This window comes from Echeneis naucrates, chromosome 10, assembly GCF_900963305.1.
Source record: "Echeneis naucrates chromosome 10, fEcheNa1.1, whole genome shotgun sequence".
Taxonomy (NCBI): domain Eukaryota; kingdom Metazoa; phylum Chordata; class Actinopteri; order Carangiformes; family Echeneidae; genus Echeneis; species Echeneis naucrates.
The window spans coordinates 16,735,176-16,759,799 of record NC_042520.1 but is presented as its reverse complement, the minus strand read 5'-3'; the positions used below and the strand labels follow the sequence as shown (position 1 = coordinate 16,759,799).

General features: G+C 42.5%; 1 protein-coding gene across 2 annotated transcripts in view; it reads right to left on the bottom strand.

Annotated features, from left to right (window-relative positions):
- Positions 1-24,624, bottom strand: part of LOC115049658 (serine/threonine-protein phosphatase 2A 55 kDa regulatory subunit B beta isoform) — a 41,386-nt gene that overhangs the window by 15,707 nt on the left and 1,055 nt on the right. The window contains exon 1 of one of the 2 annotated variants that reach the window (XM_029512046.1): positions 3,813-4,191. The exons of the other annotated variant lie outside the window; for it this stretch is intronic. Coding sequence (XP_029367906.1) covers positions 3,813-3,882 — 70 coding nt within the window. The 5' untranslated portion in view covers positions 3,883-4,191. Of the gene's footprint in view, positions 1-3,812; positions 4,192-24,624 lie in introns of those variants that run through there. 2 annotated transcript variants of the gene reach the window in all.

The following is a 24,624-nucleotide window of genomic DNA, read 5'->3' as shown; positions in this document are numbered from 1 at the left end:
CACACACAGTGAATCTCTCAGAAGCGGCACCTCAGATTACATTGACCAGGAAGGTTTTTTTTGCGTTTCAGAAATAGGACATTTTTTGCAATCATCCTACAGTAGCAACACCACGGGTATTCTTTAATAAATTCTCATTAAATTTTCATGGAGCTGTAGACTTAATAAGAAGCTAATCAGGGGATGAAAGCAGCTGCTGAATAAGGAGTGTGACTCGCCCCAACTTCACAGCTTGCCATTAAGCACCAGCCACCTCCACACCACCCCCTTATACACACACACACATAGACATTATCCTTCTTGTGCTATGTGGTGAGGCGGGGCCTTGCGTTTTGAGTGTTTCATAGTGAATAATGGATGGGACCTGGGGGTATGGTGGGCTAAGTCTTTTTTTATGCTGGAGTCCTAAAGTGTGGCCCCAGGCCGTTTGCCTTGGCACAGGCAACCGGGCTCGCCGCGGCTCTCATCAGCAGCGGCAATAAAGGCTGTAAGCTCTCTGTTACAGGCCTGCATCAGTATTCAGCAGGGCTAGAGGGGTCACATCATACACAAGCTTGTACTCGCATCAGACAGACATATAAGCAGCAAAGGCGAGAGTGGAAACGAGAGGCAGAGGGGGCAGGGGAGAAAGAGGAGAAAGGGATTACATGTCCTGCCAATAGATCTTCAGGTCATTGTTCCAGTGGCTAAATTGTAAAGGACCAGAAATCAATACCACAGCAGACATTAGGCTAGGTCCTGCCTCACAGCAAGAAAGCTATTTACATTTTTACACCCAATGGTGTGTTCTGTTATTTGACAGTTTCATTCCATTGTCAAACCCATTGACGCTGGAGATTACGAAACAAAGACCCATCTTGTGGGAGTGTAAGAGTCCATTGGCTCAACACACACAGCTCCAGTGATACACACAGCCGTGATGTATCCATCCTAACACCATCAGTGATGTGTCATCACCAGGTGGCTGGGGAAGGCAAATTAGAATTAATTGTCACTCTCCTCCATTGAAGCAACAATGATTTTTCAGGGAACTTTGCTTTAAGGACGAGGAAACTTGAAATTCCATATCCAACTGTTAAATAACAGGCCCAGATTTGCTCACACCAGTGTGTGTACACACAGTGCGTGCACCAGCCCACAGACCTGCTGAGGCGTGGGATTGGTGCAAGGCAAAGGTCATAAAGAGTGACATCATTAAAATGTGACATCATTAAAGTGTCCTGCTGCTGTGGGCAAGCACAGCCTGAGGGGAATCCCTGCCAGCCCACTACCACTCATCCGGGACCAGTGTATGTGTGTGCGTGTGTGTGTGTGTGTGTGTGTGTGTGTGGTCTGAGTGAACAGGACCTGATGGAACATGTGCACTTTGCTGAATTTATGAGGAGGAGCAATAGGCCCAGACACCAGCCCATATGATTTTCGGCTGCAGACCGACTTCATACCATTTAGGAGACAAGGAGTGAGCAAATGAATGCCCCCCCCCCCCCCCCCCCCCCCCCCCCACACACACACACACACACACACACACTCATTCATGATATACGAGCTGTGACGATCAGTCATAAATTAAAGCTATAAAGAAAACAAAAGTAGACTTTCCTTGTTTGAAAAGCACAGATGGGCCACAAACTATACAGTCATTTGATTCAAGGAGACACATTTTACACCCTGTATAACTCTAATTCACTTTCTCTGGATCAAATGAAAGGGACAGAGTGAGACAGGGAAAGGGAGAGACAAGAAGAAGCTGGAGGAAGCTCCCCTCCTGTTTTTCATCTCGGCGTACACATCAAACAAAGATATCCATCACACCCACTCACACCCCCACTTCACTTCCTCTCGTTATGAACCAGTGACTGTGTGTTTAGCGTTGACAGGGAATCATCTGTAAGTGCCGGGAGCTGAGCAAATGATGATGTTCTCCTGCATTTAAATTAAGCAGAAAAAAAAAAAAAAACAGAAAAAAGCAGTGCAGAAGCTGTGAAAATGACACTGACTGCCTTCCCAGTTTTGTTTGTCCCTCATCCAACCTGCAGTGGCATCGGTAACCTGAGCTCATGGCAAATGCAAGAAGCCATTGTGGCTGTGATCCACCCTGCAGCTACACACCACCCTCCAACAACCTCTGTCCTACACCCACTTTCAATCCAACAGATAAATGGCATAACAGTGCTGTATGATATAGCATGATTATGGGATGCTCTTATCACATTTCAAATTAAAATCTGTTTCTATTTTGAAAAAAATGTTTCTTTTAAAACCTTATAATAAGTGGGAGGTAAAATGTGTCTGGTATGAAATAGATTAAAGGCTTTCCCCATGTGTTAGGTGCATGGAATTTAATCTAAACAATGAGGACATAATATTTTACATTTTTGCACAATAATTAATAGTTACTGATACTTAACTGTTTGTTAAGAACAAATTAAGTATGACGATGAGGACAGGAGCTGCAGAGCTTCATTGATGAGCCATTTCTGGCAATCTATTTTGGTCATCAGTAAGCTCCATTTTGATAACTTTGGTCCTTTTTCAAGGACAAATGTCTAATATTCAATTGTTCCATCTTCTAGAAGTTGGGGATTTGATGCTGTTTTTTGTTATATACAATGTTAAATAAATTACCTTTCAATTTCGGACATTTGGCTGAAGAATATAAGCAACTTTGACACAATCTGCCAGCAATTAACCCTGAAATTAATCGGTAGTAAATTTGCTCGGCCCCAGTGACAGAGGTATCTATTTCTATAAACAGAAGTTGACTGAAATTATGTATTAGTCCTTGGTAAGGAAAACATATATAATGCACTTATTTCAGGCACTATGTCTCCAGCGCTTTTATTCTCCAACTTATATCAGCAGTTTAATATCCATTATCATTTGCATAATTGATTGTAGTGGGGGGGCTGAAGTGGCAGTGAGACAAATTGATAACTGTTAATGTTTTATGTTTACCAGTGATATAAGCAGCTTGTGGAGGACAGGTGGAGCTGATTGGTGGAGCATAAGGGAACAGTTCAGCATGAAACAGTTAACAGGCAGATAATGAAGAGGCTGATGAGCGGTCAATGAGTGGGAAACACACTCATGCGCAGGAGCAGCGTTTATTGCTCTGCACGAAACAGCTATTGTTCAATGCTTGGTTATGTAGATGTACAGTAAAGAGATGTGTGTGTGTGTGTGTGTGTGTGTGTGTGCGCGCACGCGTGTGTGTTGGAGAGCGAAAGAGATCCATATCTCAATGTGATGCCACCTCCAACTAGCCCCCCCCCCCCCCCCCCCCCGCCCGCCCGCAACATCTCATCTTTCAACAAGTGATGAAAATATGACAAATTTCCTCCTATATTGATCATTTTTAACAGTTTCAAACCCACATTCCCACTTCAGACTGTAGGTAGCTGTATAAAGGCTTTACTCCCTGGCTGTCTAGAGTCTATACACAGAACTAAGCCCTGATCTTCCCTGGTCAGGATGGTCATCCTAAAATAGTAGGTATAACGGAAAGCCACCTCATCATCTCCTCATATTGACACCACACATTAACCTACTAATCTGTACATTTAATGACCAAAAATATCCCTTCTTTAATATCCTTATAGCAGCTTATGGTGTGATTAGCTCCATTCGTTTTAAATGACCTTTATGCAGAAAATAAAGCCTGACACACGAATCTTATTTTACTGTTATTCTTCAGTGACTTATTCGTGCTGTGATGCCAGCATCCCTCCAGCTACAGCCCCGGGTTATTCTCGGGGCTTAGTGTGAGTAACAGTTTAGAATGAGTCCTTTTCCCCAGCATCATCTTTTAATACCTTCGGTTGCATAGTTGTGGTCGCGAAGGAAGCTGTTGTTGATTTTCCGGGTGTCACTCTCCTCCTCCATTGATAAATCGGCTGGTTCGGGATCCTGATAGCGGCAGATCTGCTCCCATCCTGCCCGGTACCGTCAGCAGGCGGGCCGTGGGACCAGCTGGGGGCCTGTCATGGCTCCGGATCTCCCGGTTCAATCAACACAAGCACGATCAAATACCAGCGATGATGACGGTGATGGTGGTGATGCCGGTCCTGTCCACACCTCAGGGCGCATCCAACAGCTCACCGTCCGCGACGCAGGCACAGCGCCGATTCCGGCAGTGGATGCAGCGGATTTAATGAGTAAAGCGCATTTCGTCCTTTGCTTCACACAGTTATCCCCCCCACATGAATTATCACACCTCAGTGCGTCTTTGCTGCACTTGGTCATAAAAAAAGGATGAAACGCTGTGTCTTCTTGACGGTTTCCGAGCCCGCAGCAGCTCACTCTGTAAATCTCTTGTGGAAGGATTTGAGTTTAGGGCAGGCTAGATTTACCCCCTCCCAGTGCCTGGAGGGCGGGCGGGATTATGCGTCAACAAGCTTGTTTCACTATTTCCATGTCAGACTCTCCAAAGTTTTCCACATTGGCCTTTCTGTCTGCTATAGATCCGCTCAGGTTGTCCTTGTGCCGCTCTGTCGCTCTGCTTTCATTCATTCGCCGGTGCCTCTGATCGAGCAGCTCAGCTGACTCACTGTGCTGGATAGCGCAGCGCTCTGCTGTCCTCACCCACCGAGCTGCTTCAGCAGAGGAGCGGGGCCCCTCCCATGCTGCCGGCCGGCTGCCTCTTTAAAAACCACAAGCTGCAAATGTGACGCCCAGTCGAACCACCGGCAGCGGAGGAAGAGTTCAAAGATCTGTCCCTTCGCAGTGTGATGACCACCAACCCGGCTCGGTGCGTGTAAACGCTGACAGCTGTCTACACCTGTGTAGCAGGCCGCTCCTTAAGCCTGGTAGATCCTGCACCACCATCCCTCCAGCCTGCCGCAGAGACATCTATCGACGTGCTGCACAATTTCTGCACCGAGCATTAAATGTACTTTCTATGCTTTGCCCTCTGCAACGACGACCAAGTTCCCAAATGAGCTATTTGTGGCAGGATAGAAGAGGAGAAGCTTTATAAGATGTGTTGTACAAAGCTCATGACATGGCACATTTCTATCCACTTCCTGAGTGAGAGTACGGAGTTCAGAAGTGACCAGGAGGTCACAAAGGGAAGAAGCTGAGCCAGAGAAAGGGATGAGATGAGTAAATCAGAAGACGAGCGAGGAGAGAGCGACAGAGAGGGCCAGGAAGAAGAAAATGATAAAAATCCAGACGCTGATTAATTAGATTAGTGAGGCTGCTGTCTGCACCGCTTTCTGGAAAGATCTCATTTCCATGCTTAGTTTAATAACACCACACACAACAGCCATCTTCTCGTCAATGCATAATCTTTGATGAGTGTGTGTGTGTGTGTGTTGCATCAGTGTGGCAGCATGTGCTGGCAGAGCATCCCTGCCCTTATCTACTCACTTTACCCTAAATCTCTCCAGTACCACAAAGGGACTGGGTATCTCCCCTGCACGAGCCTCAACACACTGCAGTGGCATCAATAAAGAGATTGTGGAGCCCCCTCTCCTAAATGCATTAGCTCTCTAATCCATGGGACCATTTGCACATCCAATCCTCTGCTCCTGTACTAATGGGGATCTGGCTGTGAAAGAGGCAGGCTGCTTGTAGGGAGGAAAAAAACAAAAAAAAAATGGGACCTTCCTACACATGCTATTTTACACACCATCAACCTCCAACCTCCAGCTCCATCGGAATACATTGCAGAGTTTTATCCATGCAGCGGGATAATGAAGGCTGCTGGGGCGTCAGCAAGGGTCTGTGATTCACATGCTTCCATATTTACAGTCCTTTTCTCCCCGAATGAAATCTGCAGAGAAACTCCGCCATCCTTGACCCTCTCAGATGTGACTGAGTGGTCAGGAGTGTTTCCCATCTCTATCAATATTTAAACAGGGTCTGTGAGGACAAAAGAAACGCACAGTGTTCCTCTCCCACGAAGACTGTGGCTGAGTTACAGCTGAGAGGCAAGACTGAATGAAATCGAAATGAATTGGTGAAACAATGGATATAGAAGAATGAGGGCACATGGATGAGAGGTTCAGTTCTGTCACATTTTGTCTGGAGGTAAGGGGGAGTAGTTATGAGGCAGTGAGACAGGCAGATGAAGGGCAGGGGTGGCAGTTAAGGGCACGGATATGCATTTGACTGTATAATGAAGGAATAAGTGGAGGATGGCTCTCTGAGTCAGAGCTTGGGATCAATGCTACCCCTCTAATAGCATTCACCCTCTCCCTGCCTGCCCCTGTGCTGTTCCCTCTGCATATATATGCCAATCTCCTCTCCTCTTATCCCCCTTTCATTTTCACCCTCCCCACTGTCAGTGTTCCAAATGTGCCCAGATTGGCTTCTGAGCAGTAGAGAAAGCAGCAGCACTGATGGAAAACCAGTTTGGCTCTTAAAGTCACATGACTAAAGAAGTGGTTGATACAGGTTACACATACTCAGAGCTTTTACTCAAATGGCTCAAAGTTTCTGCCCACCATGGCTCATTTAATGCTTCTGCCACTTGTTATCCTCCGTTACCTCACTGCTCTTGTTCATTACTCCCCATCTCCCACTCCATTGGGTAAGAGACCAGTGACAGCGTGTCTGCAGCCCAGCTGCTGTGTGTCATACTTGCTGGAAATGCTCTAGGGGCCACCAGAATTGGAGAGCGTGTCCTCAATTCTCCTCGATCGTATGGACAAAGTGGGTTAAATTGGGCTCGAGCAGCACCAAACATAGGGACACAATCGCATGGCAATGATATTTTAGTCATGCCCAATTGCTTTCCTTGATGTGCGGTAATTGCTTGACCTGGGGATGCTGGTGTGGAGCCACAGGCGGAAAAGATGCTGTCAGCATACCAAGCAACGTATATGAGTGTGTGCTCGCACACACAGCAGTTGCAAAGCACAGTTATCCTCCACCTTCACTGCAATGTTCTCTTATCTCATGATTGTAGTCAATGCTATATTGATCAGTGGATGTTTAGTTGAAATAGGATTAGGGGTTGGTTATTTCCATCTAGTTAATCCAGCAAATTGGAAAAAATCAACCAAAAATACAAAAATTGCAACAAAGGGGAAAACTTATTGTTGAGCAGCAGTTTATATTGACTTGAAAAATTCAACTAGCAGCTGTTTTCACAAAACATGACAAAAATCCCTTTTTAACACGACACAATATGCTTCAACAAATCAATATATGAGCATAATGCTCATGTACCATGAAACATAAGTGTATATCGCCACCATTGTATAGTAACATTTTTGCCCCTTTATTCAAAAATAAGTATTTTTAGTAGGGGTGTGGCAAAAAATTGCTTCATATAAGAATCGCAAATCTCATTTACTACAATTCAGAATCGATTTAAAAAAAAAAAAAAAAAAAAACTTTTTCATTTTAAGCCAAATTAATTTTAGTTTTGTCCCCCCCCCCCTTCATGGATGGGTCCAGTCTCTGGAGGGGGTCACTGTTCCTTGCTGCAGCCCAGTCCATTACTCGTCACCAATTAACCAACATGTTCAGGTGCCCCTACCGGGAATCGAACTGCGCCCTTCTTATTGCGAGGTGACATCACTAACCACTATTCCACCGTGCTGCTCAGGTCACCACATACATTTACATCAATTAACCTAGACATGTTCAGGTGCCCCCACTGGGAATTGAACCGTGCTCACTACGCGGCCAAATGTCAGCCAGTTCCGTGTTGTTCCATGTTTGTAATGAATTCCATTTTCAATGTCTTACTCCGTGATTGCGGATTTTATAAGGCCCTATTTACTGAATGCCCGGAAGACCGAGCTTGACTATGAGCTTCAGTGTACACGTTTGCAAAATGAGGAGCCCATTAACTGCACTATTTTGTTTATATAAAGTCATATAAAAATCGGAATCAAATCGAATTGTGAGATAGTAAAAGATCCCACCCCTAATTTTTAGTATGTCTGTGCTGCCAACCTTATGTTGGTGCTAGCAGAAAAATTCAGGTTTCTTCCTCTTGGCATAAAAAACTTCTAAGCCAATTTACTACTAGTTTATTTCAGCCTGGACCAAAGTGACAAACTGACTGAATAATTGCAAAATATCTGAAGGGACAAATTAAGACGGTATAGTTTTTACATCATAAGACTGGATGAACTGGGTGTGTCTCATGTACGGCTTGATGGAACATCGGCTTGATCAACCCAATGGAACATTTCACTTCGCTGATGTCAATGTACATTGTACAGTCGCTGGTTCTCTCAGTTAAGCATGCTATTTGTTGTCATTTACCCATCATTAATAATAATCCCATGATATAGTATCTGAATGATACCATAAGTGCATTTTATGAAAAGGGCATTTTGGACATTATAAATTAACAAATAAATGAAAACAAATATATAAACTCACTTTTAAATTTTCACTTTCTTCATATTTGCTGGACAAAGATGAAACAAGCGTCTGAAATATACATATATATTACAGTGTGTATAATACAGCAAAGGCTATTTATCAGTTGAGCTGATTTAACATGACATCCCACAGCAAGATGAGCTGTATCAGAGAGCACCGGCTGAGCTACAAAGGCGTCATGGTAATAATATTCCCCGCCTGTTAGCTGGGTTTAGATCTTCTCCATGTTATCAAACAAATCGGGATGATCATCATTCAAAAGCACGAGATTCTCCCTCCAAGCATTCATTTCCTTCCATAGGCTATGCAAACCAACTGGGCTTTAGGAGCGACACATGGGGGTAATAGGATTGCCCTGGCAGTCCATCTGTCAGGGGACAGAGCAGCAGCAAACCCTGGGGATGCAGCACCCTAGCCTGGATACACCTGCTCAGTCTGCCCTTTCTTTACACTTTTCTCTGGAGACATTTATTCAGTATAAAAATAAAAAAATTTAAAAAATCAACCTCTGAGAGTGTAAAACCCAACAATTAGGAACAAGTTGAACACTGGAAAATACATACTCTGCAGGGACTTGATAATCTTTTGGCTTTAACGATAATAAAATGTGGCTACTGCTCAGCTAATAGAGTACAGATGGAGATGCATGGCAGTATAGAATGAATCCAGTGCAAGACAGGGTGGGGGAGGGATATGGAGGAGAACAGAGAAAGATAAAAAGATGGATGTATAGTTTTGGTAGAGGGCATTAAATCAAGCCTAGAGGCTGTTCCTAAATCAGCGGGTTTTACTCTTGGTGTCATTCCAATTACATCAGAATGAGACGAATGCTTCATTGCACTGAGACTTCAGACCAGCAGGATTGGATTTTCAGTTTCCCCCTCACTCTCCTCACCCTGCCCCCAACCCCCCCACCCTACTTCCCTTGATAATGAATTAATTGAAAATAATGCATGTACAATGATTAGCACAGGACAGACATTTTGGATGAAAATTTATCAACTGAAATGATTCTGTTTGCGGCAACACATCTTTCTCAGCTCCAGGGTATACAGATACACACACAACCCACATGGATGACTACACAGCTCCGTTGGTACCTTATCATAATGCACACACACACACACATAGAATAGTTTTTTATGTTGCAGCAAACACAGGAGAGCCACTCAAACAAAAAAAAAAAAACAAAAAAAAAAATTCTTTTTTTTGCATTTGGGAGAGAGGATGACAGGAAATAAATAAGTATATGTGTGTGGGTTTATATATATATATGATGCCACTTAAGCCACAATGATTAAGAAAAAATCATTGTCACTCTCTGGTTGCTAGGAAACTGCAATTGAACTGGCATTGCTATGCAGCACAACAGCTGTCTACACAATTGGACAATTAAGATCTTAAAATGCCATTATTTTGGTCACATTCATCTTAATAAAGGTTCAAGCAGGTCCCAACACGTTTTCTACCAGTTAGGTTAATGGGCCGAACATGGAGAGTTCATATTTGGAGTGAGGCTGGATTTCATTATGGAAATGATAGTAATGCATTTAAAGGAAGGACACAGAGAAACGACGACGAAAGTGCTGTACGAGTTGTGTTGCTCGGAACGATTGGATGGACAGCATGTGTGCTGCACTACGCTATATTTATCCTACAGCACTTTCCTCTCTGTGAACAGATGAAAGACCGGCATGTGGAAAGTAGGTTAAGCAGGTTAGAGAGTGACTACGTAGCCACCTCCCCATACATGACCAGAGACCCATGTACAGTCTGTGTTCAGCACCGCGGAAAGCGCCTCACAGAGCAGACGCTGAGGCGAACAGAAAATGAAGTCCACCCTTCAAGTGAAATTCACATGTGGCTGTTTATAATGCCAACAAAACCAACCCTGGAGCTGCATCGTATGAGTACTGAGCAAGATGATTAAAAAAAAAAAGAAACTAAACAAATTTGAGGACACGATATCCGCATGTACAATAGTTTTACTTGGACAAACAGACCTTTTTTAATTTACTCCCCCATAAGTTCAAATACAAGTGGCACAAAAACTTCATTAGCCTGAGTATTAGGTGCCAGAGTCAGTGTTAATGCACCAGCTCTAAAGGTCGCATTATAAATTCAAATTTGAAACTTATTGAGATATTTGTATGATTTAATAAGTTAATCGCTACAAGCCAGGAATACACAATTTATTTTCTAAATATATTATTTAAATGTCAAAAAAATGGATTTTAGTTTTCTGTGATGACAATTATACCAAAAAGACATTCAGCTTGTGCTCTAGGAAAGTGTGACTGAGTGTTTTTTGGTGTTTTATCATATTTATGGACTAAACAGTGAGAGCACCTTTTACTGTAAAACGTCATCTAAAGATGATAGTCAAATGTTCTAATTCTAATGGTTATTTTCTTGAAAAATCAACTAATAATTTGAGTTTTCAGACATCAGTATTACCCCAGAGTTCATATCAAGTACTACAGCACTAATCAATATGAAACATAAACATTAAGCAGCTGATAGGCAATAAAAGCATCTTGTCTTGCAAATGCCATGTATACGTAACAATTAGTTCAGGCAGCCAGTGTTTATTCAATGAGAGTTCATGTTGCTAATGAGAACAGCAGTGTGGAAAAAGCCTGACTCCCTCCCCTTTCCTCAGTACGTTTGCCAGAAAGGTTTCCCTGCAGCCATTCAGTCATGTTTCAACCCACCCCATGTGACAACTGAACATGTTCTCTGTGCACCTCGGCTCAAGCGCCCCCCACAACCCCCAACGCACATACACAAGCACGCACTACCACACTTTAAACACGCACACAAAAGATGCATACACAGCATTATTACAATAGTCTACACACACACAGACTCCATCAACAACAAAGACAAACACATGCAAGCGTGTCACACTTAGAGGCTGTAATCTCCTGGAAAATCCCATTTGGCAGAGCAGCTGCCAGCGTGGATCACAGATAGGCTGTAGCCGTGGTGCCCACAGGGTGGCAAGCTGTCCATCCACACTTTTCTATCAACTAGACACACACAAGCAAACTCGCACACACAGATATGAAGGGGCTGATCCCACTTAAGGTGGGATCAGCCCCTGCCTACCACTGTGCAGTAAAATCATGCCACTTGTTTTAATAGAAACATGTCGATAGGCTCACCCAGCCAGTGTCTCATTTGAGCAGGGCTTAATTTTTATTGTTCAATTTATTGATCTGGCATCAGGGATCTCTGTTGCAAAGCAGCCTCAGAGACTTGCCTTTCTGTCATAGCAGAGTGTAGGCAGACTCGCTGGCAAAATGGCCTGTCCATCTGTCTGTTTATCAGGCTGCCTGTCTTCCACAACTTATTGAGATGAGAAATGATACACAAGGAGTATAAAACAGTGTTGTAAACCATTTAAAGTTACATACATGCATATGTGCACACGTTCATATGGGGTCAATGTAGAACTTGACTGACATGAACAAAAGTGTGCCACACATGGAAGGGCTAATCTTAGAGCTCCACCATCTGGCAGAAATACATATTACATGCAATTGTAGGAGAACAACCAAATATACAAATGAAGTTGAAGTCAGTGTAACTTGTGCATCATTAGTGAATACATAAGATAACCATGATATGGCCAAAATTGTTAAACAATTACAATCCCTTCTTTTTGGCTATGAAAGAGAAAAGAGTTGGGACATTTGGGCAATAAGCTATATTTACCAAATTTAACATTTTTGTTTGCTTCTGTCCATTCTTTGATTCTGATGAAGATTCAGCTTAAGGTGATATGATACTTCAGCAATCTAAGTTATCAAGTAGTCATCTTCAGAAGTTTGTCTTTTTGGTACAAAACAGCTTCTTTGTGTTCACTCCCTTCCCCCCTATAGTCACCCAACAAGCAGCACTGTCTGCTGAAGCACACAGGGCAAATTTCACAATAAAAGACTGAAGGTTGGGAAGATACCACTGGATTTGTCCACCATGGACCGCATAAACCTCATGTTGCCTTTCCTATACTTTGACCTCCATCACTTATTTTAAATCTGCTTTTAAAATGAATTTCTTTGTGTTTAGTATGAGTAGTATGGATGAGGGGGAAGTACAACAACAACCTTTGGGAAGATCTATTGAGTGTCTTCCCATTTTCATTTCCTTCTCATTTCCTGACAGCTCTCTACTGTCAATACACTAATACAGGCATGGTATGCTGCTCAAAAGAACAAATATGTTATATGCACAAACATAACAAAAATATATTACATTCAATTTATTCTTAAATGGAAGCCAAATGCAGCCAAAATATATTTCAGTTTTAAGCTTTTTACATCAAACACATTCATCATTACAGATTTATCTGTGATGAAACTGTTCACATTATCAGTCCTATGCTATCAGTTGGATACTAATGGACAGTCTCTGAATATGTCTGTGTGTGTGTGTGTGTGTGTACACGCACAAGGCTCGGTTCACATTTCAGTCAATGCAGGAAGTGTCTTTTTCTCCGCCCCTACATAATCTTCATCCATTATTTTCTAGCTACATGAGGGATTTCAAAAAGATGATACGAAGAGGATTCTGTATTATGCAAGGGAAAACAAGCTCATGTTTGTGCATGTGTTAACAGTGAGCACCATAGGAGCGTATCCCCCTGCAAGTGATGTGACAGCGTCAATATGGGATCCATATTTTGTCCACCCCTGGCTGCAGACACCAAGCAAAACTAATTACTCCAACAACGCAGAGGCCAAAACCTACCGGCTGATAGCTCTGAGATGAACAATCTGCAAAAGTTGGAGTCATGGGAGCATCCCTGTGATTATTCAGCACAGATGCATGAGGTCAGGTATGCAACCGAACACACATACTGCTGTCTCCTCAGACAGATGAGCCAGTAAAGAAGGAAGCGCGAGACAGGGAGTTGAGCGGGGAGTTTTGCTCCACAGACACACTTCAGTAATCATACAGTGAGTAAGGAGACAGAGGGGATGTTTCTTCATGAAACAGCCATTTCTCTTGTGCCAAGTCTGATGCAAATCCTGCTCCTGGAATCAGACCGTGCTGCTTCACACTAAGAGCGCATCAGCAGACAATCGCAAATTAAACTCTCTCTTTTTCTGTCTGCTGCTTATTTATTCATTGTTATCCCTCTCTGAATATTAAGCAAAAACAATCATTGTCACACTTAATTGTGATGTCACACACATGCACAGTCACACACAAACCTCATAGTGAATGGTTCAAGTTTGGGGTAAACAGTAAACAGCCCCTGTGCCAGGACAGCTTGGCCTGGCTACACATCGTCAATACTAATGACATCAGGACACAAAGTGTCACTATGGAAACCTGGAGGCCATATCCCAAACCCCTCTGTACTACCGGAAGGCTGTAGAAAAGGCCCGACAGGGATGAAGAAAGAGGAAGTGAAGGTAAGAAAAACTGAAAGGAGACAGCCAAAGTGGAAGTGAATGAGAGTGGAAGATGAAGAGAGGGAAGAGAGGGGTGAGCCAAATTAACATAGAAGGAAAGAAAGAGTGAGCCGGTGAGTCATGGGGATCAGAAACACTGGTTGAGTAGAGGCTGGTTAGAAGCCAGAGCTGAATGCTTGGTATGAAAACAGCAGAGCAGTGTGCCGCAGCCAAGCCTGAGAATCAGCTCTCAGCTGGAAAAGAGCCCCCCCCCAATGTGCACTCTCACCCCACCCCCTCCCCCGACTCACATCCATCACCACATCCATCCCCATCTATCACTCTCTGTATTCTACCACCTGACTGCCTCTCTTAGACTCAGCAACACTTTCAAACAGGCCAGATGGGCTCAATGAAATAAACCCCACTGTCCGCAGCCATCTAAATCACTGTAATGCTGCAGCTCTACTTAGCTGCTTTAGTTCCAAGTTTGGTTTTGACAAAGTGGCTGCAGCAGAACTAGTTTAAATTGAAATCAGACTTGATTGCTGAGGATGAAGACCAGGAAGGCAGCAGGCCAGGACAGCCTCAGTTCCAGCCTGCTCAGGGACTGTGCAGACCAGCTCTGTTAGGTGGTTCTGCATATCAGCCTGAGCATGAGACTGGAGAGAGTTACTGTGCTGTGAAAGACTTCCTGTGTGGTTCCAGTGCCAAAGATCGCACACCCCAGGGAGCCCAACCACTTCAGGCCTGTGGCCCTGACGGCTCATCCTACACCGCATCCAGCCACTGGTGAGCTCAGCGCTTGACCCCCTGCTGTTTGCCTGAACACCCAGAATTTGGGTGGATGACGCTGTCGTCTACCTACTACACAGATTCCTCCTTCACCTGGAGCAGACTGGCAGCACTGTCAAGATCATGTTTTTTGATTTTTTCCAGTGTTTTTAATATCATATGGCCTGCACCACTGAGGGGGAAACTGGTGGGAGCCAGAGTGGACCAAAAGCTGACTGCATGTGAGGCTACATGACTGTGTATCTGATGTGGTTGCCTGCAGAACGGGGGCACCGCAGGGTACAGTGTTCTCACCTTTTATTTTCACACTGTATACATCAGACTTTCAATACAACTCGGACCACTGCCATCTACAGAAATTCTCAGATGATACAGCCATCATCTGATGTGTATCAGATGGGTATGATCAGGAATACTGTATGATCATCAGGGCCTTCATTGGCTTGTGTGAGACCAGTGCGCTTCACATCAATGCCAACATGACTAAGGAGCAGGTGATATTTAGTAGGAAGTCACCCCGTCACACTGGTGAACATCCGGGGAAAAAACATTGAGACAGCCAACTCTTATAAATACCTGGGTGTTGCCCAAAACAATAAACTGACTGGACGACAAACATAGATGAGCTATACAAGAAGTGCAAAAGTCGACTCCACCTGCTAAGGAGACCAAGGTCCTTTGGCGTCTGCTGGACTCTGTTAGGACGTTCTGACACTTCAGTGGCAGCTGCCATATTTTATGCTGTAGTCTGCTGGGGATGTGGATGCACTGACAGGAACATCCGCAGGATTGACAAACTGGTGAAAAGGTCTTGCTCTGTGCTGGGATGTCATCTGAGTCTTTGGTGGAGATGGGTGAGAGGAGGATGTTACAAAAACTAACATCCATCTTAGACAACCCCTCTCACCCTCTGTATGAGACTGTGGGTGTTCTAAGCAGCTCCTTCAGTCAGACTCGCACACATCCACACTGTAGGAAGGAGAGCTTTCACAGATCCTTCGACCCGACAGCAGTTAGACTGTACAATAACATGTAAACCCAGGTGTCTGCCCGTTCAAACCATTCTTGAGTACCACTGATGCACTTCATATACATTTTCCCACTCTAGAGTCATCCCTAATGCATATTGCATTTTTTTCTGTAAACAGTATCTCTGCTGTTTACAGTGTTCTTTATATTTAATTTAAATTAGTTTCTATTCTGTCTGTACAGAGCTGTGATAATGAGCAAAGGTGGGATCAATAAAGTCTCATCTTATCTGATCTTAAACTTAATTTAGGCTCAGTATTGCATCTGTCACACACCAAGCCCACAGCCCAGTTTCTGCTGGATGGGTACAGAGCCATTTGGGTAGATCAATGTGAGCTAATCACTGAGAGCCAAGTTTGAAAACAAACTGAACAAAGCCCATATATAACAGCAATGGAAGACATTTTAGAGTCAGAATATTATTTCATGTCTGGTTAAATATTAAATTAAACCAGTATTTATGTAGGTTTTTTTTTTTGTTTGTTTGTTTTTTGGTCATTTGCATGTTTTCTTGATCTGCTGGGTATTGGGCTCCATAGTGAAGATCCAAACCTGTCCAGGTAGATAAACTCACTGCATTTCAGTTTAATTTTGCCTTAATCTTACATTGGAACACCTAATTTCATGCCCTTCTGTTTTTGGGCACTCCCCTATCTGATTTGTGTTTGCTGCAGTATGCTGTGTGTAGACTGGAGGCTTCTTTAAGCGTAGCCACCAAAGCTAACCTCTTCTGTTAGCCTGCAAGTGAAGCATTTAGGCGACATCTGTATTTGACATCTCCTTTGACATTGGTCCCCGCTGTGCAACCCACCACCACAGCTGAATCTTCAACCAGCTGGTTTCATTAGGTGTATTATATTTCTTTTGTGCAGGAGAAAAACCAACAGTCGTTTTTTTTTGTGTTTTGGTTTTTTTTGTGTGGGTGTGTGGATGTGTGCGTCTGTGTTCTTGTCCTGAAATCAGTCCGGGATCGTTTGTATCTTGAGCCTGCTGTGAAAATGTCAAGCAAATGAGATAACAAGTTCTGATCCCACTGAATCCTCACTCTGTCACGTCTGCATAATCCCACTGGAGGAAGGGGAGCAGTGAACCCAGAAGGTGGTTCAAGGTGTCAGTGGTGGGATTTAAAATCTAGTTAGGTTCCAGTGACACAAAGCTGGTGGACAGGGCCCTTTGATAAAATAATTTCGTTAACCAACAGGAGAAATTTAAAGTCAGATAAACCAGCTCAAGCTTAAGTCATCCATACAAATAAAACAATTATTTGCACTACAACACTGAAACCGCAAACAGGCTAACGGCTATATTTAGTCACAATATTCTGTCTACAAAAATGGCCATAGACTTTACGTCCAACTATCAGGGGAAGTCTGATTGTAATGAAGTCTATTGGAAAACGGCCCTACTTGTCACTTGATTTATCATTCAATAAATGTTTTCTAATGAGTTCTCGGGTCCAGCCTGGAGCTTCAGCTCTTACTCAATACAAAATGATGTGCATTGTTTCAATGACCATCCCATTTGGAGGTAAATAGATCATAAAGCAAGGTATGCATTCAGGTGTGGCTATTGTTTCATTGAAACAATACACTGGAAACAGCAGCCTGCCAGAGAATCAGGATGGAGTACTGAGTAGTTTGGATGCACCACCTTCTCCTCCAAATTTCATTTGTTCTAGATTGAAAATGCCAAGAGGATGAGGGGCAAATTTGGGGTTTAACAACTGCATTTCTAAAGTTTAACACATGTTAAATGGCTGCAATTGTAATTGTTACTAGAGACTAGAGGAAAGTTTCATAAAAATTGCCATGTGTTTTTTTTAGGAGGTCAATGATACTCTAGTTTCAAAGGGCCCAGACAGACATAGAAACCTGGATGAAATAAAGGGCCCCTGTAATCTGTGTAGTATGCGATGGTCCATCTGTATGACTGCTGATATGAAACTGTATTGTTTTTGTGTCAGCACTACTTCCTGAATCTTACAAGTAGCATTATTCAGGGTTAAATGGGAGTTGATGACTAATAAGGTTCACAGGGAAACTCAGCCTGCTTCCTTTCCTGCAAAACAAGAAGAGCTCTAAATAAGGTGTGTCTCGTTGTATGGCACAGAGTAAGTGTGCTGCATATAGATGTTTATCAACAGTTATAAGTCAATAATTAGGGATCTACAACCACCATAAAAAGAAAGACTGAGCAGATGGAAAAGGAATTGCCTCCCTGATTTATGACTCATCATGTAGAATCATGTGCAGTCTATCCATTAAAAGAGGTGTGTGGGTGCCAGGGTTGGGGCTGTGGGGTGGCAGAGTGAGTGAAAAAGACAGAAATGAGAGACAGGCTGGTACTTCATGTACGGCTCCTGTCTGCTGCCTCATATGGTCACATTAGTCTACATTATTTATCCAGTGCCATGTCTCATGTACTGAAAATCATTCAGACAGAACAGTGAAAGACTTCACTACTGGATGGAATTAGGCATGATAAAATATTCCTTTCTGTCTCACACACACATCTTAGTGACTTACCTTGGGACTTTCTCTAACATTAACCATAAGTACTACTGGCTAACATTTTGCTTTAACCAATTGATCTAGGCTTAATATGGACTGTTTAGGCCCCCACAAAATGAGTAATACCTGTATTACACACACACACACACATAGATCACACACTTTGTTAAGGGTGCTGACACAAAGCACAACAAATACCTCACAAAAAGCTTTCTATCTATAGTCATCCCTGCTCCAGACACTGTTTTGGTTTAGATCGCTGTTCCATATCGACCTGATTACTCAGGTTATTCTGTAAAAACAGGGCTGTGATGACTGTGCAACAATGGATGGCTATTTTCAGAGGGATATTGAAAAACTATCCTGGGAAAGTATAAAAGGGCACCTAAAGAAAGCTCCAATTGGATCACAGCCATTGTGTCTTGTCAATGATCTGCATGTGGGCATCTGATATGAACCCCTCACGATGACTCTGGACCTACAAATAGCTCAGATGACACTGTTAGGTGTCCCTTGTAGTTGCGCCCCTTGATTTGCTATCTATTAATTAGTATATTATATTTAGCTATTTTAACTTTGTGCATCTCTGTGTTGCCCTTTGACTGTCCAAACATGCTATGATGGATTTTAAGAGGCATAGGAAAATAAATGCAGACCCCATATCTGTTCCTCTTATCAGGACAGTGTGGGTCTCTGCTCATCTGCCTCACAGCTCCTGTGAAACTTGCCCTAGCTTTGTCCACTCCCAGGCTTCCAGGGAACGCTAATGTTATAGGCTGCTCAAAGGAGATGAGAGAAATATGAGAAAGAACAAATGTCCATTGCTCTGTGCTGACTTTCCTTTCTGTCAATAAGCTTATCTTCTTGTTAACCCAGAAAGGCATCACAAAGTGCATGTTTTTATTCAGCAGCACATTTAAAGCTTTTGCTCATTTCCATTAGGGAGTTACTTATTTAGTTTCACACCCAAAAAATATCACAGGGTTACTTCTTCAATGCACCATTCTCTCTTAAACCTTTATTTTCCTTTGAACATGGACATATGGGGTGCCACAATCTCAATTGTAAATCAGGTATCAATCGAAATGACATCAAATGGCATTCAAAATCAAAGGTGGAACTGAGGATGTAGCCGCGCGCCCAATACCACGTCCTGCGGGGCTGAAAACAGACCCGTATGTGTTCATTTGGATCTCTTTTTAATCAGATACATAAACTGATTTTTAGCCACTCTAGGGCTTAATTAACTTGTTAGCAATCTGTTGCTTATTTACACAGCCAGCAGACCCGGCGCAACATTAACATTCAACATGAGGAGTTATGTGTCTGGCTCACTTGTTAATCTTGTCCAATATTTTGCTCTTATTTTCCTCACTGAAATATTTGCTTGTTTAGCTTGTTTGCTTGTTAAGCATAAACTGAGAAGACTCTAGGTTTGTCTGTTGTTTGTTGCTGGGTTGCTGCCTGCTGTGTCCGAAAACATTTGATGACTGAGCGTGAGGTAAAACATCAAGTTTCAGGATAAAGAATTTTGAAAAATTAGATGCTTTATGGTCCAGAGAGCTGGGCCTGACTGTCTGTCAGCTCATCATCTGTCAGTTCTTTTCTGATAAAGTATTCATTTGATCCATTGTTAATGCAAAAACCATTACAGCTGCTTAAACAGGATTCCTTATTTATAATGTGTGTTTTTCTGTAATTTCCTGTCTTTGCACTGCTGCCACTAAGTACTGAAGAAACTCTGTGTTTCATCAATTTCTTGCAGTTGTCTATTTTTATTTCTCTGCTTACTTGCTTACTAACATGCCAGTAACCTGTATCATGGGCAACAAGTTATGTCTTCCAGCTGTAAGGAGATTTAAATACACCTGCTATGCACACAATATCAGTACCTCCGCCTTCAGCCAAAATTCTGCTGTTGAATTTGATTTCCTTTCTGAATTGTTTGAATTGTCTGCTGCATTCTTTCAGATGTGTATAGTTGCATTAACACTTTGTTTTTATTATTGTACTATTTATTTTTCCCCCCTCAGCTTAATATCATCTTCTCTGCAGCTGCACCACCTCATTAAAGTTTCATCCAAGATGGTCTATTCTTCTAAACTAACTTCACACAATTTAAAAATACTATGAGGCAAACAAGAAAAGCTTTTCATCCATGAACCTCTTGGGTATGGGTATGAAGACTGGTTATACCCAAATTCATTTATTTTTAATCAGAATGCTTAAAAAAAAAAGGTGGGGGGTCGATATCAGTAAAATTTTACTGATTTTACGTTATTTTAAAAGAAGGAATAAATGATGTAAAGTTTAAGTAGTTATTTCAATTGCAGCAATGTGAATTTCTTTTGCAGTTACTTGTCTCACTCAACCCATCAGGACCTTTTATCTAACCGTAGAGACAAACGAGAGGGGAGAGAGCCTGAGAGAAAGAGGAAGCCCATCCTGCTGTTCTATATATACCCCAATGCCAATAGTAGCTGTGGTTCTATGCTGCAGCCTGCCAGCCAGAGCAAAGGCCCAGCAGCCCAACTCGATAAGGATCCTCTTTGTCTGGCTCTATAGCTCACAGGGGTATAGTTGATGCTGTAAAACACAGGGGGTTAAAAACCATGAAGCACGATGCTAAGTAACAGGCCAAAGATGAAGCATTTGCACTAGATATGTGAATCAGTGATAAATGAGAGAGAGACTTGCATCACTATGTTTGCTGTAATGATGCACTACCTCCTGTGAGGATTTAAGAGTGAAGGGAGCATCAGTGATACTGTGATTGCTCTCTTCTTTTGTTGTTTTCATGTAGACATACTGTAGAGACTTAGCAGGAAGTGTTTGTGCGTAAAGTGAGACTGAGGATGAGCGCTGCGGGAGTGAGTGACTGATATGTTATGGTGTTTTTGTCTCACTGTTCGAGAGAATGTCAGGTCCATTTTTGTTCCCAGAGGATGCTGAAATCCACCCAGTGGGATTCAAAAGACACGTTTTAACCAACCACACAATGTTTGTTTTCACCATTTTACAAGGCGTATCATCAGCTTTTATGTTGACCTCCTTCCCTCCACCCAAACATTGTGTTGGTCTTGGGAGGAAACACACAGTATCATAAGTCATGTACTGGACTTTGTAATGGATCTGTGGATCACTAAGTGAAGGTATGAGACCTATTGTTCGCCTTGCTGGTGGATAAGTGAGGGACTTTTGGGGGGCAGGGCAGGTAGTGTGCAATGGTTTAATAAGAGGTTGTCCATAGAGTTCAGGATAACTGCAGTAGTATGAGATTCTCAATTACCTGTACTCATTTGATCCTTTTTTTAGATAAAACTTTGAATTATTGCAGCTTTAAACTTGAGTACATCACAAGGTAAGCATGGCTGAATTCATCTGATAGCTAAATTTTTTTAAATTTGAATATCCCTTCCTCAATTCCTCCCAGTCTAAACAGTGTTTTCATGCAAACTGAAATAGATTTTGGAACGAAGAGAAGAAAAGTCACTTACGAATGAAGATCACAATAATACTGCATCTATTGATTATTTCCAAAAACATTACCAGATTTTTCTCTTTTCTTACAAATACAATACAGCATCTGTTGTTGCAGAACACCTAAAGCAAAGATGTCTTGTGTCGTGTTCTAGTGCAGTTCAACAGAGTAGCTGTCCGTTGTCAGAAGAGTCTGTGCATATATATATTCTCTTCTTATGGAGCACCCCACTGGTTTTACAAAAAAAGGTACTGTTTACTTTCTATTGGCAGTCTCACTCAGTCTGCAACAATATCCCACGGATGTTTTCTGTGGTCTGAGAAAAATACCTTAATGATGTCATAGTGATGTCATCAGAGGGATCCCAGGTCAGGGATGGTTACAGGAAGTGCTTTATATGTTAAAAACGTAATTTAACTGACATGAACAGTTATCACTGTAAGAAAGGATGCTAGTGAGCTGTGTGAAAATGCAGGATCCAGTATTTTTTAAGCTTGGGCTAAAATATTGGTATTTTTGTAATTTTGACCATGTATTTTTAATCCTCTTCATAAGAATTGCTGGAGTTAACTACCCCTTTAAAGACAGTTTGAAAGATGAAAAAGTGTCCACACGTGAGCAGATAGCGCGCAATGACAACCTTAAATACTTGACAACAACAAACTAAGTGGTTTTGCAGAACTATCACATCTCCTCATGTGAGTCTTTCTGTGTTTTCATTTTTAGCACCCATTTGTTCCCTCATCGTTCCACTCTACTCCGCATGGAAAACCTCACCAGACTGGACTAATCAGTCACATGTAGGAGTGTGCGGATGCCTTATGTGGGTCTATGCGTGTAGGGTGTTTGTCCCCACCGGCATGCAAGGACAACACAACTACGTGGAGTGTGTTTTGAGCTGTGAAGTGGTTGTCTGTCAGGATAACAACAACACTGTGGGATGTATGATAAGGGCACACATACGCACCAACATAGGCCTCATCCAAAAATCTCCAACTCAGTGTCACGCTTTGTCAAAATGTCATCAGAAGCCCCCCTCGAGCACTGCAATGAGAAGCTTGTTCGTCTTATCCATAAAGCACACAAAGTGCACAGATACACATATAAAAATACACACACACATACCACAGATATGACAAATGCCAACTGTAGTCATTAATGTATCCCACAGAAACTACACTGACAAAAAGGTGGAAGATGAAGAAGCTGAGGTGGGAATGGGCCTGTTGATTGATGGCAGCATGAGATGTGGCAAGGTGTCAGTTGGGGATGCACATTTTTCCCTTACTCAAACATAAGACAGGAGAAGCAAGACACACACACACACACACACTAACATGGATCAGAAACCTTTAAGACTTAATCCATCACGCCAATACTGACAGACTGATGTGAAATGGGAGAAAAGAGAACACTATGGGACAAAATAGAAAAAAAATTCATTAAAGCCAAATGGAAAGTCATGCAAACTTACACAGGAGCCCAAATACACACATATATACAAATGTTTAAGAGACTCAGGCGGTCAAAAGCTGGCTGTGAATCCCTCAGAGACCAGACCCAGGTGAATCCAAATGATGTTGGCACACTACTCTCCACAATGGCCCAGATAAACAAAGAGAACACACACACACACACACACACTGTGGTCCAGTACAGGGCTTATATAATGTATTTTCCACTAACATGGTAACTGCACACTCATCTTCCCTGGGGTGAGCTCTGCTCAGCTGGAGTAGACATGAATGCTGGGAGATGTTGAAGTTGGGGGGGGTGGACTGGGCTTGAGAGACATAAGGAAAACACAAGGAGCGGTTCACTGAAAAGCCTCCACAAGATCACCAGGTCTAATGGAAGGGCAAATGGAAGTAACAACGTCACAGCAGGAAGCACAAGCACACACATCAACAACCAATGAGTAGCTTCACACATGCATGCAAAGATTTGTGTGAACCTCTTCCAATTTTTTTACCAACCCAGTGGCTGAGATGGTGTGTAGAGGAGATGACCTTTTTACACATCATATTTCCAAGGTCATCTACTATGTCATTACACTCTACTAGCATCTAGCACAAGATTCAAAATCTCTCTTTCTCTTTCATATTTCTCCTTACAGAAAGCAGCTGGAGATCATGTATCATTACTGCGGCTCGACATTGCAGCTCCATGTTTACAGATCTATCATTTCCTCTTTTATAGCGCTCGCTCATCTCAGGCAGAGAGGGGCCGAGAGTCAGAGAAGGACTGGTTTGTTGACTTCTTAACATCTCAGAGCTCACGTTTCATTGTTTAACATTTAAATATTGGAGAAACACAAACAAAGACTTGGTTACTCACGTGATTTTTTTACATTTGAAGTGCCCATGAGCCCCAAGCGTTCAGCCACAACTGAAAATCTTCTTCATTGTGTAATGGAAATGTTGACTCTTTCATGATAATATTTTGCTTGTGCTATGACAATTACACAAGGTCAGAGATATTACTCACTAAAGGGCAAACAAGTTTCTATGGTGAGTCTTGTGCTTTTGATTTATATGAAACTATTGGTTATTGGTTAACGGCTCAACATGAATTCTTAGCAAATTTTTCATATTGTGTTGAAAGTTTTATGAAGATATAAAAATGATCTTGGTGCATTGAATTTATATAAATAAACCCTTAATAAATGTATTTGTCCTCTTATTTATTTTACATACATTTCTATTTAGATATACTTGAGATATTTTCAGCCATTCTTCAGTTGTGTGAAGTGAGTGAGTAAAGATGCCATCTGATCATTGATGTGGTTGTCATTGAATATACAGCCTGCTTACAGGTCAGAGGTCTACAGGCTGTGAAGGGTCTCTGACCACCATATACTTCTTTGTATATTTTGAGGCCACAACACTATCTTCCTTCTTGTGCCAAAGGGCAGAGCATGCAAAGGAAGGAGGGCAACCATGCAAAGCTAAATAATGCAGAGGCTCAGTCTCCACATTATGACCTAGTAAATGGCTGGTTATACAAAGATTCTGCTGCTCTTAGGCTGCTCCGTCTGACAGCACAATGTGTAGGATGA